The sequence below is a fragment of the Hemicordylus capensis genome, chromosome 5 (assembly GCF_027244095.1).
Source record: "Hemicordylus capensis ecotype Gifberg chromosome 5, rHemCap1.1.pri, whole genome shotgun sequence".
Classification (NCBI taxonomy): Eukaryota; Metazoa; Chordata; class Lepidosauria; order Squamata; family Cordylidae; genus Hemicordylus; species Hemicordylus capensis.
Window position 1 is genome coordinate 186,965,218 of NC_069661.1, and position 26,743 is coordinate 186,991,960.

Below are 26,743 nucleotides of genomic sequence, written 5' to 3' on the forward strand. Positions count from 1 at the left end.
TCCACCCATGGCCTCAGAGAAGCCAGAGCAAAGTGGGGCAGAGCAGCAGCAGTGAGTTATATTTCTTGGTGGGGGGGGGAGATTTAATTTCTTTTATAATAAAAATTTAAATTACAACCCCCCCAAACCAAACCCGGGAGGGGCGTTTGGGGGGTGCACAAAACCTAACATGCCCAGTCTGGTTCAAGCCTGACTTGGACTCGAACCAAACTGGGCAAGTTGGTTTTGTGCACACCCCTAGAATCCACTGAAAGTTGTTATGTTTGTTTACAAATGCACTTTTGCCCAGACTTGTGGATTTGTGGTGAATGATCAAGAAGGTGTGTGGATGCTTCAGAGGTTCAGCAGGTGGGAGGAACTGGCTGAGGTAGAGCGCTCTGTGAGCTGCTGCTTCAGTCTGTGCTTGACTTCCTGTTCCTGCCTGCCTACGCCAATGGGAAGCTGTGTGAAGGCATGGTGTGTCTGTATGTGCCGAGAGGATGCTTAATTCACAAGGGGGCCCGCAGTGACTCCCTAGGTCTAGGTTCCAACACTGCCTAGCTGTAGGGGTGTGCATGAACCAAAAATTGTGGTTCGGCTCGAATTCAAGTTTGAGCCAAACTGCATGCTGCTAAACCAGTTTGGTTGAACCGACCAGTCAGTCCATTTGACCAAACTGGTTTGGTGATTCGGGTGGCTAGTATGCTTCTAAAGGGGAATCCAGTGAGGATTGCCCTTTACAAGTACAGGGATGAGGGACCCTGGCAATGGTAAGGACAGCCGGTCGGGGGCGGCAATGGGGGTATTAAGATCCTTACTGGCTGGTGTGACAGCTGGTGCCGCCACTTGCTCTCCATGGCACGGCCCCAAGCGCACACTATGCCTTCTTTAGGAAACCACTCATGCGGTGGTAGAGTGGTTCCAGCCTCTGCGGATGTGCGGAGGCCATTTGCATGGTGGATCTGTGCGGCCAGCTTCCTAAAGAAGGCAGAGGGTGCACTTGGGACTGTGCCAAGGAGGGCGAGCGGCAGCACCAGCAGCCGCACCAGCTGGGTAAGGATCTTTCTACCTCCCTCGCTGCCCCTGCACAGCCACCCATTGCTTGCTGAACTGGTTTGCCCCAACCAGGCCTGGTTCGGTTTGATCGTGGAGCAAACTGCCCCCGGTTAGGTCTGTGATCGAACCTTCAAATCGGCTAACAAACCGTCTGTGCACACCCCTACCTAGCTGCCCCTCTGTTCTTGATCTTGACATAAACAGGAAGATTTTTTTTAAAATATCTAATTTCTGAGAATTTTAAATGCTATAAAGGTGTTAAAGAAAAGCTAACTGTACTTTGAGAGGGATGCAAGGTTAGACTCGTGGGAAATACAGTACATGTTTTAATTCTATAATCTAATTTGCACAGCTGCTTCCTGCTCACAGAGGTGCTGACAAGACAGTGAAGTCTAATTAGTGAAGTCAATGCCGAATTAATTTGTTTCACCTTAAAAAAAAAAGCAAAGCTCTATGTCATCCTTTAAAACAAAGAATTATCAACTTACTGTAGCATTCATTCTGTTATCTATGTCCATATCCATTTGCTGTGCTCTCATCAAGAAAATCCATAAGTGAAGCCTGAGGTACCATGCCTTAGACAGAACTAAACCAAACTGACATTATGTTTTTTTTCTAAGTTCCTCTGAATGGCCATTAAACATACATCAGATCCACATTAAAGGAAACAGACATGCAATACGGAAGCCATAAATCTGAGGCTATGCAATCAACTTGAGCTGCATGAGTTTTACCCAGTTATGCCATTCACATTCCTTGTGGTTGCTCAGGGACTTCAAGATGACATAAAAATGAAAATGAGACTCTGCCAGATTTGCAACGCAGGGAATTTAAAAGAACATAAAAGAAAATTCCAGCGGACTCACCTTTCTGAAGCCTTAAAACTGTAAGTATATTCATTTTTTGCCATGATTAAGGGACATACATGCAACTTTAAACAAAGAGATGTCTAGCTATCTTGCCTTTTTTTTTAAGTAAACCACCCAGTGTGAAGTTAATGTGGCATTCATAACTGTGCTTAGCATCAGGTTGCAATGTGAAAAAATAATTGCATATACAAATCTTTAGCAGTTATCTTGGTTCACCAGGTGAATCCAATTTTAAAAACACACAGAGGTTGCTTTTCGTTTATGTTCCCCTTAATTCAAATTCAGTTCTGTTGCAAGAGATACATGCCAAGAAACTTTTGTCAAAGCAGCTGGAAGAGAATGGAATGTGCTGCTGCTAAGGCAAAATAAGTCTGCGAATAAGTGCAGCCAGCAGTAGCACAGGAGAAGCTTTGAGCACACACGATTGTATCATTTCAGCCGCAGTATCATGAAATAAAATAGCTTTATTAGGGGGTCAGGGAAGGCAGTGGCACAAGCAAAAATATAAACATAAAGGGTAGGTACCAAGAGAGTCATGTTTCTCAAACACAGACGCCTGTCAGCCTTGTCCTGTGGAAAGGGGTTAAAGCTTTAAAATGAATTTGTGTGATTAATGCAAACATAGAAAAAAGGAAAAAAGAACAGAAAAAAATGAGTGTTAATTTAAAAAAAGAAATTTGGTATATTATTATGACAGGATTAAGATTGCTTCTACCTCTAATTCCCTCAGAATTCCTGACTGTCCACAGGTTTCCAAGTCCTCCAGTGCTTGAGACCAGAAATTTTCCTCCTGGTCAGCCTCAGGGGCACCTGCAAAGCTGGATTCATAAAGAAAGGTTTGCTTAAGTGCAAAGGCAGCATGGCAGTGAACTTCACAGGAACTGCTTGTAACACACAGTAAACAATATTGGACAGTTGACAGAGCTGCAGAAGAGCAAGCCAGAGTGGGTTGTGAACATGAGAGCAATTGTTGATACACCAGCTGGTGGTGGATAACTGATAGAAGAGTTCACAAGAGGCACAGAAATGAACTTCAAGCAAACTTCATGTTATTTTTGAAAACCTTTACATTGAAAACTCCATATAGAAACGGGTCCAGGGGTAAAATATTTCTACTTCTTTGGAAAGAGCTCCAACCAGTAATAGTATCCTTAACCATGCAGGCATGAAATACAAAAGGAGGAAAATCTTCCTATAAAAAGCAACATATAAATATTGATTCTTCCAAAAGCGGTTCTAGATCTCCCAACCAGGCCCTTGACTGTGGCCTGCAGTTATCATGGCAGTTTTCATTGCTAGTTCCTGCTTAGCAACTGCTACACATTTGGCATTTGCCAAGTGCAGACGTTTGGGGCATTAAGGAAAGATGCAAGATCACTGATTATTACATTGAAACAAATCCCATATCTTAATTCTTTAAATTAAGGTCAGCTAGAATCACCATTCCACAGGTGAGCCATGTTTTCAAAATCACAAAATGCAGATTAGTTTTGTCCCCTCCACCCTTCTGTGAATCTATACAGCTGGAATTGTTAGTCAAGGAACCAGGGGCTTCCCATCCAGATTGCCAATACTGCAGGAACAGGTCCATACTGCTGGAACAGATATCTGGGTTTAGTGCTATCTGCCAAGGATATGGATCAGATTCTGTTGCAATGAAGCATCTCCATTATCAATGGAGACAAACCAGGAAACATTTCTTTAGTTTTATCATGAATTTATGAGTCTAAAAAGTGTTTTTTTTTAAGTCTAGCAGGTTGCTTTCCATGAGGGCACTTAATGGTCAAGTACAGAGTATTTCATAAGGAAGTGCAGACAGATTCTTCAGCAGTGGCTCTTCAAGGTTTCAGGCTGAGATCCTTTCCAGCCCTACCTGGAGATGGCAGGGATTGGACCTGGGAACTTCTACATGCAAAGCATATGCTCTGCCATTGAGTCATAGCTTTCCCCTAAATCTACATGGGATGGTGGCAGATCCATATTCTTCAAAGTGGATCTGCCCCATTCACTTGTAAACCATGGTGTAATAAAAGGGCCAGATAGTATATACAGAGGCGAATCTCATGATCAGTGAGACTCGTCGAAGGGGATTCTGCAGAGAGAGTGGGCTTGGCCCACTCTCCCCAAAGATGATCCAGGCTACAGCCCTGGGCAGCTGGATCGGCCGCCCACACGACCACCGGCTCCATCATGTGGGGATCGGGGGCCATGTGCCCCCTGGAAGTTCTAGGATGCCCCACGCAAGTGCGTGGGGCATCCTGGAGAGACCCCCAGGACAGGGAGGCTTGTTTCAGCCTTCCGCGGGGGTCTCCTCATGTGTTGCCATGGCACGCAGTCATGCCAACACATGATCGAAAAGATGTGGTTAGCGGAGCACTCACTCCGCTAACCTCGTCTAAGGGGAGGGCTAGTTAAGCGGGTTACCTGCTTTGAGGTTAGGCTCCCTTAGTCCGCTTTTTGGCAATCATGAGAATTGCCTCACAGTCTGTTTGGTTCTCCTACTATTTGTATTGAATTATATTGTAGAATTGGTCCTAGATAAGGAACTTGTATTGTATTGTTCGCTACTGTGGCCAGGATTTTATATGTAAAATATTAGAGGCAAACTACAATACCTAATATGAATTACTTACAAGTAATCCCATACTTGAAGAAGTATGGGATTTTGCTATTATGTCTAAACTTACAAGTATTGTACATATGAAAGGGAAAAATACAAACATGGATTACATTTCTCAATAATGGTATTATTTTGTAATAAAAATATTTTTTATAAAAATAATCAACTGTCTTCTAAATTACTGGAAGGTCTGGGTACTGGAAAGGCTTGTTTGTGTGGCTACAGCTTTATTTCATTAGCTTTCGTGTCCTCTTTTCACTGTTAAAAGCTTTTTATTACCTGCCAACATTGTGGGGCCATTCACGTGGCCGGGTGGGTGATGGGGGTGGGTGGAGGGGAGGCTACTCAAACTCACCTTCCCCAAGACCAAAGAAATGCTGCTGGGAGCATGAACCGTGCTCTCAGATGATCCATGCTGTGCCACACAGCACAGAGGAGGCTGGGACAATGCATTCTGGCCTCCAGATATCCCACAATGCCCTGCGCCACGAACACAGTGCATTGACAGGATCCCCTGTCAGACAGGTGTTCTAGGCGCCTGTCTCTGAGTCTTCCCGGGCTGTATGCAGCTCAAGGAGACACATGATCCCAGCAGCCAGGTTAAGGGAGCACTTGCTCCCTTAACCTCGGCTAAGAGCTGGGCTTGGGAGCAGGGTTAGGCTGGGCGGGAGCGCAAGGATCCACACGGATCCCGGTGAGCCACATGAGCAGCCTCTATATCATCTTGAAACAAACAACAACAATTAATAATAATAAATTAAAGATCAAAGAGGCACATGGATTGGGAGTACTGGCAATTCTCTTCCCCACAGACTTGCCCCCCACCACGCTTTCCCCCCAGCAAACCTTATTTCCCAGTTAGTCTCTGATACAGGAAAGGAACCTAGCTGGAGGAAAGTTTCTGGTGGGAGGGGCTGCAAGTCAAAAAGTTGAGGAAGTTTTGAGCACTCTCGCCCAAGTGTGCGGTGCCATTATTATGTACCATGGGCCAAGAGATTCCTCTGGCCCTTTTGTGTACTATGCCATATAAGGAGTTAAAACATTAGTATATCTTCCTGACTAGATAACATTCTCCAGGCCAGATTTCTCTGAACTTCAAGATTAGTGATACTTCTGAAATGATAAAACTGGGATAACAGATGTTCTAGAGAACAATGACCAAATAATATTTGAAAAGGAAGACCACATGAGAAAGGTGGCTTTCAAGGTGCAGCACTGATGTTGAAAGTAGCCATATCATCCACTTGTCCTGTATAGTCTCCCTACTTCAAAGGGTTACCAGGGCAGTATGGGACCTAACCATGTGAAAACTATGACCACCGTGCATAGGCAATGGAGAACTGACTCTAATGTAAATGTGGGCACTATATGTATGAATAAGTATTACTTGTCTATTAGTAGAAGATAATTCAAAGACTTGTATAACAGCAGAAGGGAGGAGGAGAGGGAACACCATTTTCCATTTAATTTTTGCACTTTTATCAAGAGTCAATGATCTATTATTTTATGCAATGAAATTCACCAAGTGCACGAATCTTGCTTTCAGCATCATAACCTTTCATGAATGTCACTAGTAACCGATCCGAATAAATCTCATGCAGCATGAACCATAAATATGAACGATCACAGAGGACAAGTTGGCTATTGGTATTTTGAGCCCAGGCAAGAAGCAGACTATGAACAAATAATTTTATTCTTGCTGGAAACTTAAAATCTAACAGAACTAACCTACTGGCTGCTGGTTTGTCCCAATCATCATCACTTAGCCCTGTATCATGGAAGGGGTTGCTTCGCGGTCTGTTGGGAGGGGATAAACTGCCTCTTTGTTTTGGACTCCTCCATTCAAAAGTATTAAAGTTGTATCCAGAAGCCTGATAACTGGGACCTAAAAGATTAATAATATATTTATCATTAACCACGTATTCATATACTATGCTTCTTCATATTTTAAAATAAAAACATATTTATCACCTATATAATACATCCAATGTGCAATGCATTAAAGTGTTTTTATTTTATGGGAATTAAGCCACTATTTCTGTTTTACAGATGAGGATCTGAGACTGTGGTAGTTGCCCAAAACTATCAGATAAGCTCATGGTTCAGCAATGATTTGAACTCCCAGCCCAATTCTGTCATTGGGTCTCAAGATATAGTTCACCTTGCATTCCAAATTGGAAAAAATTCTCATTGGTAATGATCTGACAGATATAATTAAGCCATTAAGTTATCTACTTTGTGCTTGCAATTAAGTGTGCAAGCAAAATGTTTCCTAAAAATTAACTAAACATTGTATATTCAATTCTATTCAATTTTATTATTACAGCCTTAAGCCAACCAGGAAGAAAAATGATAGAAAGAACATACAGAGGTGCATTTATTTATTTATTTATTTATTAATTATTCGATTTCTATACCACCCTTCCAAAAATGGCTCAGGGCAGTTTACACAGAGAAATAACAAATAAATAAGATGGATCCCTGACCCTAAAGGGCTCACAATCTAAACAGAAACATCAGACAGACACCAGCAACAGTCACTGGAGGTACTGTGCTGGGGGTGGATAGGGCCAGTTACTCTCCCCCTGCTCAATAAAGAGAATCACCACAGTAAAAGGTGCCTCTTTGCCAAGTTAGCAGGGGTAAATATCAAAAAGAATGTCAAAAATGTAAAAACAAGCATGCAAATAAAGCTAAAAAATACATTATAGAAAACCATGGTGAGATGTCTGTCTCATAGCCCCATAAATGAATTTAGCTACTAATTTGGTGACTTCATCATTAGCACCAGCCAAACAGTAGTTAAGATAAAAGGAGCCAGGCACTGTCATACTGGGTGTAAGATATACACCCAACATTCGTTCTCCTCTGTAGGCATTCTAATTGCTGTCCTGGTCACTTTCTCTTCTGAAAGATGGAGGCTATAAGTTGCATGTTATACTGTTGGGATCGGCAATGCCCTTTGAGACTGTGATTTTCCAGTTCTGTTAGTCCACAACTGGATAGTGAATGAAAATGCTATGCATTAAGAGGACATGCTATTCTCAGCACAACTTAGCTGAAAGCAATGATTGTAGGACAGAGCATCTGAAAACACAACATATAATGTGGATGCTTCAGATGACAGCTCTTATTAGCTGCTCCGACTGACTTGCTTTAGGAAAAGGTAAGTGAGGCCAATTGTTTATCGTGGCGGGGATTACAGTTATTTTACTATTACTCAGAGCAATGTTTGACTTGGTTACATCTGCATGGCAGCATCACTCTCAATAATGGTATGATGCATCCACTCAAAATGGTAGGCAGAAAATGCAGGCATCTCTTTTATTTTAACAAAAAATTGTATTCTTTAAAAGCTTGCATTCTTTATTCTGTTGTGCAGGCTTTGTAACCTGCCCTGGTTCTGTAATAATCCCATAATAAGATAACAGTGCAATTTCTATTAATTATTATTATTACTATTTATAATAATCTTCTTATTCTTCTAAGTAAACCACTTTGAGAACTTTTTTTTTGTTGAAAAGCAGAATTATAACAGCAAGAAGAACAATAACTTGAAATGAATAGAGGCTGTAGATTGTAGGGGTCAGATGTACATTGGAAGCACAGCCAAGTTCCCTTCGAAACAGGCATGCAGATTTGCCTTTCATGCTTTCAGCATCAGTAGGAGCATAGGTGGAACCACAGGGGAATGTGACAGAATACAAAAGGAAAAACCAGTACCAGATTTTCTCAAACTTACAGAGAGATTGTGAGGGGTGAGAATTATTCTGGACATTATTTGCTGGAATACCAATAGCAGCCAGGGCCCTTTTTCTCTTGGTGAGATTCTGAACAAGAATGCTGAGAGGAGCAACTCGAGGAAGGAGCAGCTCAATGTCTGTCCTTCACATCAGTTTCTAGAATAGTTGCCCGGTTGGCTATTTTGCCAGACAAGAGAGCATGGCTATGCATTCACCCCATCCACAGATCCTTGCACACAGCACCAAGAAAATGGTGGATGCAAGCTTCTTTATGCACCCACCAACTTGTGGTTTAGTATGGAATTGATGGTGGAGATCCTGGAAAGCACATTCACAAGGCGGAAGCACATGTAAACCATCTGAGAAATTCCGAAGCACTGGGACATGGGTAAATAGATGATATATGATGAAGTATAGGCTCTCCCATTTTTGACTCAAGTCATGTTGGTAAGGTAACCAAAAGAGTGTATATTGCTTCTGCCTATGCTGTATCTGGACAATAGATAAGATTGCTGCTATCAATGTCTTTACTTACTTATTTTATTTATCATATTTATATACTGCCTGATATATGTATCTCTAGGCAGTGTTGTATAACCACATAGTTGAAAGCTATAATTATAACTTTTAGAAAGAATTCTATTGATCTTCATTAGAGAAGAGGGACAAGTCAGGAAGTAATCTTTGAACTAAAATGGAAAGCTGTACAAAAATCAGGCAAGACTTAAACTGGCTGGAATGGAAACTGAAAGCTAGGAGTTGAAGAATCTGGATAGTTACCTCTTAATGAACTTTGTAAACATACAGTTATGAGCTCTCTTGTCAAGATTCTAATGACTGCTGGCCATTATACTTCTGATTTTACAAATGGATGGCTCAGTCCAAATCAGCAACTGAAGCAGTAGATCTCCATGGTGGATTGCAGCTCTCTCTTTCTAATGGTATCTTTTCCTCCATTTGCGATTTACCACTAAAGTCACTGGGGAGAAGCTGCCAGCTACATGTAATGTTAAATACTTAATGAGAAAAATAAAATAACAGTGCTAGAGGGGACTGAAAGCCATCTAGTGCAGCATTTTTGTGCAAGTGAAGACTATCCATTAACTCAGACCCACACAGATCATCTTCTACAATTCGGACATGAATGTTCCCAAACAGAGAGCAGGTGCACCTCAGAAAGGCACTCGCAGGGCAAACAGACTGAGATGACTCACACCACAAGCCAAACCAGACTTCACAGGAGAAAAGCAAAATCTCCAGAATCACTGCCATCTGGTCTAAGAGAATCCTTAGGAATATAGAAAGCTACCATATACTGAATCAGACCATTGGTCCATCTAGCTCAGTATTGTCTACACAGACTGACAGCAGCTTCTCCAAGATTGCAGGCAGGAGACTCCCTCAGCCTTCTCTTGGAGATGCCAGGGAGGCAACTTCTGTGCCCTCCAGGGAAGGAACCTTCTATGTTCTTCTCAGAGCGGCCCCATTCCCTAAGAGGAATATCTTACAGTGCTCACACATGTCATCTCTCATTCATATGCAACTAGGGTGGACCCTGTTTAGCAAAGGGAATGTCATGCTTGCTACCACAAGATCAGCTCTCCTCAAGCTTAAATACAGTTCACAGAAGATGCCTTTGTTAACAAGGAGGTGGGTCTCATGATCGGTGAGACCCGCCTCCAGAGGGTTTGCAGAGAGAGTGGCCGCTCTCCCCAAAGATGATCACTACACCCTCCCTGGGCAGCCGGATTGGCCGCCCACACGACTGCCGGCTCTGTCACGGAGCCAGCAGGGGCTTGGGAGTTTGGGGGCCGTGCAGCCCCCGGAAGTTCCAGCATGCTCTGCACAAGTGCGCAGAGCATGCTGGAGAGACCCCCGAGCCTGGAGGCTGCTTTTTAGCCTCCTGGTCAGGGGTCTCCTCGTGAGTTGCCAGGGCGCAGAGACGCACCATGGCAACACACAATCATAGAGCCCAGGTTAGCAGAGCACTCGCTCCACTAACCTGGGCTTAGGGGAGGGCTTTGCAAATGGGCGATCGTGAGAACAGCCTCATAGTCTTATGTGGAGTGCCCTTAGCCAGGCATGAGAATAGCCAGTTGTGAGAATAGCTAATCGTGAGAATAGCCTTATAGTCTTATGTGGACTGGCCTTAGCTGTGACCCACTAGGGTCATGAATTGCTCTTTCCCCCTTGAATTACCCCTTATCCAGTTTATTTTGAAGCTTCAGGATCTGCCACAGGATGGTGCTGGGTAGAGTGGTGGATGCACACAATTACCTGTTGGATGATTTGGTGGCTGGGTTTTGCTCACACTCAAGCTCTCCTATTGTATTATAACTGGGAAAGGATTTCCTCTAGGCCCAGTTGGTACTGAGCCTGGGCTCTTGCAGTGTAATGATCCTGTGGCACTTGGAAGACTAGCAGATCTGGTATAGAAAGTACTATACATAGATTAGAACTCACTTTATGAAATGCATGTCATCACACATACAACCAAGTGATTGCTAGCAACAAATGCATATGTTAACCATTTGTTGGCTTTTAAGGTGTCACATGGCTCTTTCTTTGTTGTTTATCATTGTTCCCATTGCTTTTTTTTTGCATCTCTTACAAATTAAATTCAGCATTCTCAAACATGGAAAACCACAACTGCCCACAGATGTGATCTCAACAGTTTGGTAAGTTAGTTATTTCTAATGTCCATATGCTACGTTTCAGCCCCAAAAGTATTATATAGAAGGAATACGATGGTTTCCCATCCCAAAAGGGCTCACAGTCTTTTAAGGTATTTAAGGCAGATACCAACAACAGCCACTGGAGGGATGCTATGCTGCAGATTGAACAGGGACAGTTGTTCTTCCCCCACTAAATATGAGAGACACCACTTTAAAAGGTGTCCCTTTGCTCAGTTAGGAAGAGAACAATACCTTGTACAAGAGTACTAATATTTCCTCATCCTTTTGCTTACAGCATCAAAGAATTGAGTTTGGCCTGTTTGTAGCCACATCACATTCGTGGCCCATAATAATCTTGTCATCAATCAATACTCCAAAAGCCCATTTCTTCTCTGACTTTTCCAGTTGATGAGTCAGCAGGGTAGCAGAGAAGGAAAGAATGCTTACTTCTCTCCCCTTGCTAACCCGCCCCCCCCGGCTACATGACCTTATACCTGTATTATTGAATTTTATTTAATTTCTATTATTATTGTGACCGGTGCTAAGCAGTTCTGCTGGCCTGAGCCATAATGACTACTGTCTCCATTGATGGGTGTCTAAGCATTCTGTCATATTTTACAGATTAGAACTATTTTCATTTTAGAAAAAAATATCCACAGTTCAATATTTCATTAGTTTTTTAGATAGGTGTACAAACGGGCCTGCAGGGAACTATGCGTGATTCACGTGCAGTTTACTGTCAAACAAACTAAATGATAGCTACATTCTGAAGACTTGCCTTCTTCAGAAGTGACATGCAGTGACAGCAAAACAGTGAATTCTGGCACAGTCAAACAGAACCAAATCACTTCTTTTTAATATTAAATATAAAAGAACATTTTGTTTTGTAGTGTATACAAAATTTCAACCTGAAATTTTAGTAAAGGTTTTACTAAATAATATTAGCTATGCCAAATCTAGCAACAATGAAATCTAGATATGTTTTCAAGTAATCATGTATTTGTCTTGAAATAAAACAAGACAATTACAATTAAAGATGTTGCTTCATTTTACTACTGCTGTTAACATGAATTATTTTATCTGTGCATTCTAAACTTGAGACAGTGGATCAGTATCTGAAATTGCCTCCTCCGCCTATTTTAGCAATATTTCAGAAGGAAACCCACAATCAGCGTTGACATATTTTATTCCTTAACATTGATGGGACTGAACAGATTCCAAAAGAACACTGTAAAACAGAAATTGACAGTTGCTTCAAGTGTCAAGATACATGACAAATTAAAGAGCAGCACTAGAAATAACCAGCGCTAACCTACTTGGGTACCCAAATGGATGAAGAACTTTTTATGGTGGAAGAAATATTGCCCAGTTTGTCCCCTAGCTTCCCTGAAAGTGACCTTCAAGACATGTAAAGATTAAGGGCTGTTTCACAGAGTCACTTGCTTCTCCACATGGGCAATTCAGACCACTTGCATAAGAATATAATGTAAAGAAACGGTTACAGGATCAGATCAAGGATCCATTTCGTTTAGCATCTTGTTGCCAACAGTGGCCAACCAGATGCTTCCTGGAAGCCTACAAGCTACTTGACCTGTCTGCAACTCTCCCACTGTTTGTGCTTCAGAGGTACATTACCTTTGAACATGAAGGTACCATTTGACCTCTATGGCTAATAGCTTCTGATAAAATTGTTTTCATATTGTTTTAAGCAGTGTGTTTTAAATGGTGGTTTGGTTTTAATGTTTTTTAAACTTGTTGTGCACCTCCCAGAGCCTATGGATTGGGCAGTCTAGAAATGTAATAAATAAATAATAACAAATAAATAATACGCTGAATTCCATTAGTGTTCCAAGCTGTCCAAGCTGTATAAGCTAGTGGCTACCATCAAAACTTAACAGCTTGTGGTAGTGGATGGACACCCCCCCCAACGTGTTTTTATAAGTGCCATTATATCCTTTCTAAAATGGAACAACCAGGATTGTGCACAGTATTTCAAATGTAGCTACACCTTAGATTTGTAGAAAGGAATTACTATGGTTTTATTTTCTATCTCTTTTCTAATAATCCCCAACAAGGATTTTTCATTTTTCACTGCTACAGCACATCCAATCAAGATTTTCATTGAGTAATCCACTAAAATCTCAAGATCTCTTTTCCCTGGGTAGTCACAGCCAGTCCAAATCTCATCAGTACAACTGAAGCTAACACAAAACACACACACCATTTTGCTTAATGAGGAAAGCTCCAATGGGCCTCAATGGGATCTTTGTTTCCAAGGCTAACAGCATTTGGGTGGGACTTTTATCAGGAACACAGTGCAAGGGGAAAGAGTTAAACATCCTGTCCCTGTATGTCAGGGTCCCAGTCCTGATAAATCTCCACTCCTGCAACTACTATTTTAATGTAATAAGAAAAGCAAAGACTGGAGCTTCTAGAGCAACATGTGGCTTGATCCTTACACTGAATCTCATTTGTGATTTTGTTGCCTATTCACTCAGTAAGGAGAAGCTCTTCAAAGCCTGGCATGCATCTGCCTAAATCCACATGGGGGGAAAAGAGACTGAACGGTCATCTGCACAAACACAGCTGCAGTAATCCTAAGGCTCATATGATAGATGGGTAAAGCGCTGCTGTGCTCAAGGAGAATGATGCTGGGGATGTCTCCATGTACGGAAGGGCTGCACAACCTTGGCCCTCCTGCTGCTATTAGAATAAAACTCCTTTCATCCCTGACTGCTGGCACTGTGGCTGGGGATGATGGGAGTTAATGTCTTGAATGGCCAAAGTTGTGCAGTCCTGATCATACACAGTTTTCAAATGATCATGTGGCCAAAACCAGGTTGTAGCTGATTGCACAGAGGAGAAAGTAAACAAGTTCTCAAATATAGTTGACGGAATGTGTGACATTTAAGCGAAGGAGAAGATTGCTCTTTGGAACAGCGACTTCTCTATTTGCTATTTAAATGTCATTGTGCGAACCAGTGGTATGATACTATAAATTAAAAAAATACACACATACAACAAGCCACATATCTAAGGGTCAAAGGTTCATCAGAATTTAAAGAAAAATGCTTTCAGATTCTAAAACAATATTCAGATTCTAAAAGGTAGCCACGAAATGTTGTGAGAGTACATTATTGTTCTTCTTTCCAAACCTTTCCTAAAAGATGTTATGAGTCTGAAAGCCTCCTGACATCTTAATATCAGGGGATGAAGGAGAAACAAAAAGGTAACAAATCACTGAATAATCTCTTTATGTGCCCCTTTGGCGGTTTACAATAAATCTTTGCTATAGTCAGCTTAAAAATCACAATGAATGGGCTTCAGATGTTCAAATTAATGAACACCTTCAATGTGTTCTGCATCTTTTATTAATCTAAGCTTGAAGGATAAACCCATTTAGCTACAGATAGGCCATTCAGACATCAGTAAAACTAGCAGAAGGCTGTTAGTATATTGATATATGCTTTATAACCTGTCACAGTGTCATGAAGAGCAAAACCAAGGTTAGCTGAATGCAGAAGATGGCACAATGTGCTAAAGTGTGCAGTCTTAATGAGACACATGCAATCCAGCAAGCTGTGAAGCTAAAAGGTGAGGTAGCCTCTTAGGCACAGCAAAGTCAGCTTTAAAAGTCTCCCTGCTGCATTCTTTTAACCATGTTAAGTGTGCTAGCTCATGAACCCACCTTGGCTTCCATAGCTGTTATCCATACCAGAGCCATCCCATGATTCTACAGCACTGTCCACGCTTGGGACGGTAGTGGAGTATATTTCAGAGAGCTTGCCTGGTTTCTGTGTAGTGGCTGTATCATCTTCAGCGTCACTTAATTCATTTGCATGTCCAGAGGCAGAGAACTTCTTGGGACTTGATGCTGGCAGGAATGAATGGCGGGGAAAATTAGTACATGTTTGTGGTAAGATTAAACATAGTGCAGCCTCAATTGCATGGAAGGACATTCTACCAATAAGAATTTTAGACAAACAGACTGTATAGAGACAGTTATGGAACAATGAAAATGACAGCCCCTTTTCTATTACCATGGCACTAACTCTGATGTCAGGACACAGACAGAGCTGGATCCCAAAGAAGCTGCAGGAGCCTTTAGTACTGACCATGATCCAGAAGAGATCACAGTCTTTGAAAAACAGCCAAAGTTATCCCTACAGGAACAACCTGGATCCAACATTCCCCACCTGACCCCAGGCCCTGTGCAACAGCAATGCAGGATCAGGCCAAACTGGCAGAGATGTGCCCACCTGGCTGCCCAAAACTTCCCTTCCAGGAGGCCTTCTTGGGAGAAGGGAGAAACAACTATAAGCACAGGCCTTGGATCATGGCCAAGCTACTCTAGGAAGGGGGTGGAACAGCTCCTCCTCCTATATCATCCCTTCATAGACATTTGCTGCTATGGCAACTCAACCTGAGAAGCTCCCTGAAGAGTTTTAGCTTGCTCTCGAGTCTGCTGCTCCAGCTTGCCTTCTGCTCCTTAGTCCAACCTTCCTCTAGTTCCAGTCTCCAGCCTTACTCTCCAGCAACCCTCTTTCCTGCCTTGTTCTATCTCTGCCTTAGCTTTGGCAATTAACCCAGTCACTGACCCAATACCTTCACCTTGCCTCTTGTATGGCCCTTCTTGCCTGGGCAATGGCCACCCTGAGGAGGCGTGAACCTCCTAAGGTCTGAGGATTCTTCTGAGCAGAAAAATTCTCTACCTGTTCCCTGAAAGTCCTCCACTCTCCTTACCTGCGTCAGTGGTCTAGCAGCAGCAGAAGCCACTTCTGCAGGGTGGAAGAAGCAGCACTTTTCCTGCTGTAGCACACTTCAGTGCACTAGGAGAAGAGTGGCACCAGTGCAGCTGAGCCGGGATTAAAGGAAGCTTTTTTCCTCCACCCCCCACTCTTCCATTGTTGCCCTGACAAGCTGCAGCTAGGGATGTGCATGAACCTGTTCGGTGTTCTGTTTTTAGAATGCCAAACAGGATCGGAACCCCCGCATTCAAACTGGTTCGAACATGGGGTCAGAGTGGCTTTAAGGATGCACTTACCCCGCCCCCCACAACCGTGCTTCCCCCTCCCTCTGTGTATAAACAGTCTGGCAGCATACCTCCTTGCAGCCCTTTTGTTTCAATGACCAGAAGTGACCGGAAGTGCAATGCGCATGTGCACGTGTCACGGGCGGGTGCATGCACAGCACTTCTGGTGAACCAGTAACCCTGTTAAAAGTGGAAAGTTACTAGACAAATTCTTTTTTAAGATAACTTCTAAGTAATCTTAACCAGGCCTTCTCCATTGCTGCCCAAGGCTTTGGAATGTTGCTGCCCCGATGCTTTGGAACTCCCTGCTGAAATAAGAGCTTCCCCATCTCTTACAACCTTTAAAAAGACAGTCAAGACACATTTGTTTACCCAGGCTTTTAATTAGATACTGTTTTAATAGTTTGATGGTTTATTGTCTTCAATGTCAAATTGTTGTAATGTTTTAACCTTTTTACTTGTTTTTATTGTTTTGTTGTAAACCGCACAGAGACTTGCGTTTTGGGAAGTATACAAATATGCTTGAATGAATGAGTGAGTGAATGAATGCCTTGAACAATATCTTGCATTACTTGCCAAACTTTTGTTATTCTACTGTAATGCTGAAAGTACTGGTTTTTATCTATGAGTCTGGAGCTGTCTGAATATTGTTCTATAGTGAAAATTGCTTGCTAAAACAATATTGAAACCGAAAGGTAGAGGAAAAGTACTGACCACTTAACTATGATTCTAGTATTCTCATGTGGTGCCCACCCCTCCTTTTGTTCTTTTCCTGACACCCCTCCCTGTCTTGACCCAGACAGGTGCATTGAGGCACAATGAATTGTTTACAAGATATTTACATGTTTCTTCAGAGACAGAATTTTATTGATAAGAGCCCCATGTAGGGGAAGAGGGGGACGACCGGGAGTGCATATGCTGAGTCTAAAGCAAATGTTTACAGCATGAGGTTTGACTGGCATGGAAAGACCCACCAGAAAGCTATAGGGGCAGATCTATGAATCTGAACCCTATAAGAGAGGTTGTCTTTAGGCAATATGGCAGAGAGCATTAAGGAAATCTCTCCACTAAGGATGGTTAATGAAAATAGAGAGGGGCGGGAGCCAATGGGGGTGGGGGAGAGATGGCAGGCGTCTTCTAGTGCCAAACCATCTGCCTGAACATTCCACTGGCCTCAATGCAGCCCTCTTTAAACACTAATATTGCTGCTCAGGTATTTGGCAGGAATGGAGGAGGAACTAAATTATTATTATTTTACATTTTATATCCCACTCTTTTGCTGGTCAATGGACTGAATAAAGATTGATTATCTTGCTCTTTCTCCAAGGAGCCCAGAGCTGTGTACTACATACTTAAGTTTCTCCTCAAAACAACCCTCTGAAGTAGGTTAGGCTGAGAGAGAAGTGACTGGCCCAGAGTCACTCAGCAAGTATCATGGCTGAATGGGGATTTGAACTCGGGTCTCCCCAGTCCTAGTCCAGTACTCTAATCACTAACATGGGCCAAATATCATTTTCCTGAGCATATATATATATTTAAACATTGTTGATGATGTAGAAAGGGCATCCATGTAATACCAGGCACACTCACCATCTGTCTGCTTTTTGATTTTCAAGGTGACTGTCTCTCCTGCCATCTGTAACAAATGTATGGCTTCACTCAAAGGTTTTCCTTTCAGACTGCTACTATTTATGGCTAAGATTCGGTCTCCGATATGAATTGCACCTGTCCTGAAACATGAGTTAAATAAAACATGAAAAGTTCAGTAAAAACAAAACGGAGTCAAACATTTAGCATATCTGAGATAAGCAAAGGGTCTTCAGTTTTTCCTTTGATTTCATGTTTAATTTAAAGTGTAAGATTAATAGGAGCTACTTTCAAATTCCTGCTACTAAGGCTGTGTGGATTAAGCTGTCTGTTTCAGAGCTAGTAGCAGAGCCAATTTACAGGAGTTAAGAATTCAGTTTGCTTCAGTGACAGCATGGGCTAGGACAGTATGTTTAGGGGTCTTGCTGACATTTCTCTTTTAACACTTCCAAATATTTGATTTGTTTTAAGAAACTGGATACTCTATATTGACAACCTTTTCCAATCAAAAGCCAAATACCAACACCCACTTATATCTTAATATTGCAGGGGATAACAAATAGAGATGGATACCAGTAAGTGAGATTAATCAGGCTACAATTTAATTAAATCAACACAATAGCTATCAAGGTCAGTAGTGGCTATAACCCATCCTGTTGAGGTGCCCAGGGAGAATGGAATAGACAGTAAACCAAGATTCCTTGCACTACTCAGCTTACCCTGAATCCACACCTGATAAATTACTCCGGTGGGAAGAGACAGGAGACTCCCTACTGTGGAGAGTGTGGCAGGCTCCCCACTCAGCCTATTATGTAGGAACATAGGAAGCTGCCATATACTGAGTCAGACCATTGGCCTGTCTAGCTCAGTATTGTCTTCACAGACTGGCAGCAGCTTCTCCAAGGCTGCAGGCAGAAATCTCTCTCAACCCTATCTTTGAGAAGCCAGGGAGGGAACTTGAAACCTTCTGCTCTTCCCAGAGCGGCTCCATCCCCTGAGGGGAATATCTTGCAGTGCTCACACTTCTAGTCTCCCATTCATATGCAACCAGGGCAGACCCTGCTTAGCTAAGGGGACATGTCATGATCGCTACCACCAGACCAGAAATCTCACTGAAGATCTTCAGAACAGCAAGTCTATTCATGCGCCATTCCAGCTTTGTGCCTTGCCATCCTTTGTATCGCCAAGATGGCTCTCCCAGACACCTTTCCATACTTGCCTTACAGCTGGTGTTTTTCCATTCTCATATTTGTGCCAATTCAATCAATCAATATGTGACAGGAAAAGTCCAACTCAGAAGCCACAGTTAATGTGAAAAACAAGACCACTAGCAACAACAAAAATCCCTTTCCTAACCCTGTACAAAACAACCAACTGAGCCCAATGGACTCTTTTACCTAAGTGGGTAGGTGGCTTGTTCCAGCTTAGGGCTTGGCATTACAGGAACTGGGCCTATCTGGGCCTGTTCCCACCTCTCACTCCAACATTAACATTACACCAAACCAAACCTCAAGTCTCATCATACTTCAAGTATTATGAGACTTGCGTAGTCCCAAAGCCTAGCTGAACAAGCCGTGTCTGAGGCCTCTTTCTCCTCACCAGCAACCCCTTCCTTCTCAGAGAGATTCTATTGGCTCCTCTATTTTAAGTGGAAATTGAAGACCTTCTTACTGCAGGAGATGGTCTTTTAAGATTGGAATTTATTGGTTTTTTGCTTTTTATGACTTTAGAGATTATGCTTCTGTTTTACATTGCTGCTAATCATAATTTTATTTTGTGATGTGCTTTTAGATATTTTAAATTTCTGTAAGTCTTTTAAAGATAGTATTAAATATGGGGTAGAAATAAAAACAAATGCACGTTAGGCTGCTTCTACAGATGGGATAGTCCTTGGCCAGACTAGACAGGTTGCACTAACCGTGTAAAATTCTCCTCCAGTTAAGCAGATACCAATGTATGGACCAATGGGAGCGTATTCAGAAGCAGAAATGTTCCCTGACTATTTTCATGAATGCTCTCATTTAACATGAATCTGTGCGAACAAGGCCACCTAGAACATGTGAACCTTTGGTTCTCCTTGCTTCAGACACCACTGTTATTTGAGGGCAAGTTTAGATGCTCTTGGGAAGCTGAATCATGATCACTTACAAAAAATGAGCATCAGAATTGTCTAAGTTCTAGATTAAAAAGAATCAAATGACAGTTCCAATGTGTTTCAAGCATATGCTCTTCATCAGAGAACAGAAATTGACATGTGTAGTGCTAGTACCTTTCAAAACCTGGCTTCAAAGGGAGCCACAATTACCTGAAAAAATGGCTTATATACTTCTACACTTAAAAATGTGGCACATTTTTATAAATGTGCCACATTTATATACACAACTATAGATTCATATGAGAATTTCAGAACTATAATTTATGCACAGAAATATTGACTATATGAGTTTTATTTCAGAAAAATAAACCAGGATTTAGAAAGGTATCTTAGCAACCACTTTGTGTACATGTCAAATACGACCACCCAGACACCGATACGTAATGAGAGGGAGAGAGAGAGGGAGGAAGAGAGGGAGAGGGGGAGGAAGGGAGAGATGCACAGAATACTTTATCAGATTTGTTACACAAGAAAACAGTTTTTTAAAAAAAGAAATTGATAAAATCATCACACAAGTAAGCCTGGGTGAAGCTGAAGGTTTGTTTAGATGATTTATGATTACAATAACCTCTGCAAAATTATGTTCTAGATTTAACAACAGCCTCACAACATATGGCAACAGAAGAAGATTGAGGATCATTAAGTATTTCCTGTGTGATAAATTGTGGAAAATCCACATATTATTAAGAAAGAATTATTACATATGACTGAATGAATTGTCACACGTGAATGAACACAGTAAATAGTAGAACGATGAATACTTTTTTTCAATTTACCTTTCAGCTAGTCCGCCTTTAGTAAGACTTGAAATGATAATGGGATCAAAGGGCTCTTCAGTACCAGAAATAGTGATCCCAAGAGGTCCTCCATACCGCTTGAGCTCGACAGTATAAATAATTGCTCCTGAGCTCTCTTGTTCATCTGCAATACATGCCAAGAGGATGCAATTGGTCTCTTATAAAAGAAGGAATGAAAAGAATAATACATTCAGACACATGATCAGAAATCAGAGAGTGCATCCTCAAAGTGTTATGCTTCAGATACATATCTAAGCCACTACTCTGCTTTCTTAGGTTTTGAAGCCTGTACTTGACCTCACTGACAACAATAGCAAACCTCTCTCCCTTTCACTGTAGCAAAACCAAGATTTTAAGCTGGATATAGCTTTGGATATATCAATATGTGAAGATGCCTTATACTAAGTCAGACCTTTGGTCCAATGACCTCTGCAGTGACTGGCAGTGACTCTCCAGGGTGTCAGACAGAGGTCTTTCCTAACACTACCCAAGGCTTCCCCAGACAGCAAATTTACTTCAAAGTTGCCCAGCAGTGGTGGGTGTGCATTAGCACATCAGGGAGATCTATCTCGAAGTCCCTGCAAGGTATCAGAGGGAACTCCATACATGATTCAGGTTCTTCCATGTACATTGGTGCTTAGCCCGAATTATCCCCGTGCTAAAAAGTCCCACTTTCTTAGGTGGGTTTTTGGGATGCTTCAAGGTACCCCAATGTTTCTTCTGAGATGTATGGAGGGGCCATAGTGATAGAGCGGCAACTTTTTTCTTTGCATTTTTTAAAAAATTGCTGGGTGATCTTGTGGAACACCAGCAAGACCACCATCTTTGCCGTGTCAGTGCTCTTCCACAAGACCAACAACCACTGGGGCAGGGCAGGTCAAAGAAAAAAGGATCTGGACACCTGCCTCTGAGCTTCTCCACTTGCCCAGCTGGCTTGGCTTGCTCTCCCCACCTCCACTGCAGCTGCTTTCTGGCCACGAGGGTGGGTGGGGTGGGGAGGGATGGAGGGAGGCTGCTGGCTGGGTGATCTTGCAGAAGACCCCCTAAAAACAACTTAATTTAAAAAAAATGTTTTTTATTCATTGAAATGAACATTTTTAGAAGCTCACACCATGCATACGTGTTACAGGAAAAAAGGAGGTGCGGCATCCCACCTACTCTAACAAGCCACTGGCCAGAGAAAGACCCAGGAGCAAGCAATATGAATGGTTCATGGGGGAAAGAGCCAGCATGGTATAGTGGTTAAGAGTGCTAGACTAGGACCAGAGAAGTCTGAGTTCAAATCCCCATTCAGCCATGATACTTGCTGGGTGACTCTGGGCCAGTCACTTCTCTCTCAGCCTAACCTACTTCACAGGGTTGTTTTGAGGAGAAACTTAAGTATGTAGTACACCGCTCTGGGCTCCTTGGAGGAAGAGCGGGATATAAAAATGTAAAATAAATAAATAAATAAATTCAAAAGGAATGGAGGGGACACTGCATCCAAGCAGCCCTATATGAACACCCCCAGAATTACTGTTTCAGCTTCAGGACGTGGCTTCTATGGAACTAAGTCTCATGTTCCTGTGATTAAGCCTGCCATCTGGGAAAGCCCCTGGAGATGTTAGGAATCAAACCTGTAACACCTGGCAAGCAAAACATGTGCTCTACAGCTGTTTCAGCCCCACCCTATATACTTTAACTTTGAGAAATTTCCCTACACACAACTGCAAGGCAAAATTATGGCACCATTTACCTTTTAATTTATTTTATTAAGTCTTTAAAACACATCTATGCTTCCAAGTAGAAAATCTAAATTTTGGCAAATATTTCTCTAGGCGCAAATTTCAGGGCATCAAGGACATGGAGCTAATTTGCACATAAATGACATTGTTTCTTGAACATCTGCAAACGGGTAGCTTTACATATCTTTCTTATTATGTTGCTGTGCAGCAGTCATCTGCATAGATTGCCACAGTGATCTACAGTGAATAAATAACTAGGATTTGTTTGCTCTACAATTGGAGGTAAGAGCAATACATCATGGAAGTGTTCGAGATTCACAGATCTACCACATAAAAGAGATAATAAGGCAGATCCAGCCAAGATGGAAAATTTATCAGGACAGATTGATGTAAACCAGTGTTTAAAACAGGAATTTACATCAAAATTTTCCATTTATTGTTTAGACATTTAATAAAAGTGCATATTAAGTAGTTGGTTGCTCTATTACAACAATACTTATTCAATCAATCTCTTTATTTCGGTCAGCGACCAGCACAATACTTATTTAAAACTGAATAGTCCTTATATAGTCTCAGAGGGTATACTATATATTTAATTTTTTTGATTTATTGTTACATTTATACCGTGCCTTTCATTAAGAAAATCTCACGAACTACTATATAGTTCTTAAGTACTTAGCTTACTATTTTTACTATTTAAGAAAATGATGAGGCAGGGATGCAATGTTCATATTCCTGTACTCACTTTACTTTTGATTTTATGAGACAAGAATTCATTATTTGAAATCTTTTTTGAAAATAATTTATGACATCAGTTTATGGGCTAGAAATTCACTGAATTATTTTTATTAACATAAATTGTATAGAAATGTTCATTTATGATTACTCTAATCTGTCTTTGTACTCAGATTTAAATGGGGCCATTGACTAAGTGCACATAATAAATGGATTACATCATGTAGATCTTAATTGTTAGCCATTTAGCAACACAGAATTTACCCTGTAGATAAAATAAATGTTTTTAATCAGTGTAATATATTAATTTAGCAGTAGACTTAGGAAGCTTGCAATTATTAACTTGTATAATTCACATTAAAAGTTTCTGTTTCTGTACATGCATAGATTTGAGTGGATCAGAATGGTAATTGGCCTGGAAATGAATAAATATTAAGGATCATGGAATCATGTAAATGGACTTTCATTCTTGCTTCATTTGGAAATATGAATTTCCTTTTAGGCAGCAATAAATTTGGGGAAGTTAGGAGGAAGAAAACATATTTATAAGATTTTGAGCTGGCACATAACGGTGAAAAGGGGGATCGCCTAACTCGCCCACAAAGCTGAGGGTTCAGGATGCCTGCAGAGATGCTTCATTTACTCTGTGTCTGGGAGTTTGATTGCTAAAACGTGTTGATATTTAAATAAACAAAAGAACAAATGCCACACAAAGGATCTACAGTGTATGGTAAGAATGTGTGGTAAGGCTGGGAGTGGAGTGGTCAGACATCTGTTCATGTGTGCAGAGATGGCAGGATTTTATGGTTTTGATGAGGATTCTATGACCAAGAAGCTATTAACACGTATGTGCAAAACTGGGCTAAGAAAGCCCAACTCAGTTGCACGTGTGTGTGTACCACTGGGATTGGGCCCGATCCTGCCGGTGCCTTGGTGGCAAACCCGCCTTCGGAGCCTCCCTCCAAAACTAAGTTAGGAGAGCAAGTGCTCTCCTAACCCTGTTTCTTTGATCATCTGCCAGACCTGGCTGCTTGCAACCAGGGCTGGCTGAGTGCGGGGCTCCCAGTTGGCTTTGGGGAGGGAGGAGGGATCCCCATAATGCACCACAATTATTATCACAATTACCACAATATAGGAGCTCCGGGGGGCGGGTTGACACAGGGCAATGTGTTTGTCACCCTAACCTCAGAGCTACTGGCAGCAGCCAGAAATAGTCCGGGCGGGCAATCCACCCGCCCAAAGGACAGCACCAGATTGTCTGTGGGGAAGTAAGCTTTTAAAGGCTTCCTTACCCCTAGCCCTCTTGCTCTTTCTCACTGCTTGTGAGAAAGGGCTCCAAGTTTATTTCAATGAATTTGTCCTTGAATAAAACAGAGGAGCCAAAGTTACTGCTGGGAATTCTGAGGGTAACATGGAAGATGTCCCAAGCAGTAAGGGGTATCACCATTCTTCCATCATGGAAGAATGACAGGGCTTTGAGTCTTCCAGCATCTTGCAAAATTATTTGATTTTTCCATAGCCATGAAAATAAGTCATGTAATTAAAAAACCCCACCTCAAACTATACTCAAACATATCATTTCCCTCTATTTAGTATATTTAAAAGTAATAGTATAATAAACAGCTTATCCATTGACTATGCTAAATACTGAACTTGAGACATTTTAAATGTACATAAAATGTTTTAAAACTAGCTCACTATGAATACCAGAGTTATCTTCATCTTTGCGAATTTTTAGCTTTACAAGTTCCTCGCAGTGCTGCAGGATTTGAACGGCATCTTCCATGGAACAGTTGTCCAATCGAATATTGTCTATGGCAAGAAGTTTATCACCTAGTTCTAATGTTCCAGTTCTGTTAACAAATGGAATACATTATGTGATTAATTACTTGAACATATTGTCTAGAGTGCTATTAATGCACCCAATAATATTTTAAATGATTTTTAAAAACAAAAATAAATAAATATTTTGTTTACAGTCTTAAAGCAATGAAGATGAAAAGCACATTACTCCAGCGAAAGGATTCACTTAGTGGATTATTTGAAATCCATGGAATACAAGAGTAGCAAATACAATAACATTTTTGCAACTTGAGAGTGCTCACCTGTGAGCAACACTTCCCTTCTTAATATCTGAAATAACAAGAGGGTCTCCGGGTTTTCGACTAGATGGAGCTGAAATACATAAAAATACAAATACATATCTTATATAATATACAGTTTTAAATGTAAACAGATTTCACTGATTACATATAGTTAATGTTAATATGGTAAGGTTTTTATACCCAGTGACTTAGATTCTGACTAATTCTGCATTCATGGAAGTACTTTTTAGGAGCGTGCATGGAGCATTTGGCACAGTTTGGCCCAAATTAAGACTGAACCACAGGTATGCGAACTGGTTTGGTCGAACCAATCAGCTTGAACTGGTTCGAAGCGGTTCACAATCCAGCTTCTCGAACCAGCCTGGTTTGCGACCAAACCGGTTCTGCACATCCCTAGTACTTTCCACTTGCACAAGGGGAGGTTTTCACCAATTCTATCTTCTCTCAGATGCCCCAATGCCTTTCAAAAATATGCCTCTGAAGGTTTGGGAATCTTCAAAGACATATTTTTGGAAGGCACAGGGGGAAGGATGAAATCACTGAAAGTTGTCCCTCTCTCTTGTGCAGGTGGAAAGAACTTCCACAATTGAAATGTTAGTCAAGACATGAGCCAATATGTATGTGGATTTATGTATGCTAGCAGATCATCCCAGTAACAAAGTACACATGGTTTGTGCATTTGCAAGGTGTGCTGCCATAGGGCAAGCTGTACTTTCTCTTTTTGCATTATGTCCCCTGGCCTGACATACACTACATTTGGTTTGTCTCATGGACTTACTAATATAAATACTTCCCCCGCCCCTCCCCCCGATTAATTAGAGGAGCAAATCTTAGATCCTCTGAAATAAGATACAAGGTTAATGTCATGGAAACAAGATTTTGAGTATAATTCAAAACTGAAATATTTAGAATATGTATGGACTCAGGCATCTGGTGGGCCACTGTGCGAAACAGGATGCTGGACTAGATGGGCCTTGGGCCTGATCCAGCAGGGCTGTTCTTATGTAAGAAATTCTTAAACAGCTTTGCTGAACTGACCTCTGGCTGATAGCACAGGTTACCAAACTGATCCCTGGCTGATAGCATAGTTTATAATAAAGATTGACAATCAAATAAGCATCTTCATAAAATTAAAATAAGTACCTTCATAAAATGTACCCAAAACATTAACTTGAAATAGTATCCCACACCCAGTATTGAAGATGATTTTGGCACTGGGCCCTTGTCTCTTTTTAGTTTGACGGGAGAATAGAACACAAATTTGACATACAATAGTGTTATGATTCTCTCCCAAGCAAATCAAGCATAAATCATGGTAGTTGGTAGTGGGTGAGTTAGCATCGCATGCCTCAGACTTCTTTAAAGACTTTTAGACATCCATTTAGAAAAGTTAAATCATTAGCCAATTCAATAGTCAAGTCTGGAAATCCAATATTATTAAATAAATTTTCTGTGCCTCACTAGGGAAAACAAAGAACCAGGTCGAATTGAGGACAACACAGTTGTGGTCAGAAAGGACCAGAGCACTGAGAGCTCCAACCACCAGACTTAATGGTAAGTGTGGTGGGTGGGGCTGGAACACCACGAGGAGCTTGCAAATCCCCTCTGCGAAAAGGTGTGTATCTAGGGTGGGGCAGGCAGGGCACGTGCCCTGGGCGCCACTTGA

The 26,743-nt window shown here is 41.6% G+C and overlaps 1 protein-coding gene across 23 annotated transcripts in view; it reads right to left on the bottom strand.

Annotated features, from left to right (window-relative positions):
• Positions 1-26,743, bottom strand: part of GRIP1 (glutamate receptor interacting protein 1) — a 541,298-nt gene that overhangs the window by 9,459 nt on the left and 505,096 nt on the right. For 13 of the 23 annotated variants that reach the window (XM_053252577.1, XM_053252572.1, XM_053252583.1 and 10 more), the window contains 8 exons: positions 25,078-25,147; positions 24,671-24,825; positions 20,493-20,670; positions 17,565-17,704; positions 14,631-14,816; positions 6,253-6,409; positions 2,620-2,722; positions 2,430-2,474 (listed from right to left, as the gene is read on the bottom strand). In XM_053252577.1, coding sequence (XP_053108552.1) covers positions 2,430-2,474; positions 2,620-2,722; positions 6,253-6,409; positions 14,631-14,816; positions 17,565-17,704; positions 20,493-20,670; positions 24,671-24,825; positions 25,078-25,147 — 1,034 coding nt within the window. The remainder of the gene's footprint in view (positions 1-2,429; positions 2,475-2,619; positions 2,723-6,252; positions 6,410-14,630; positions 14,817-17,564; positions 17,705-20,492; positions 20,671-24,670; positions 24,826-25,077; positions 25,148-26,743) is intronic. The other 10 variants (XM_053252579.1, XM_053252585.1, XM_053252568.1 and 7 more) reach the window with 6 other exon arrangements.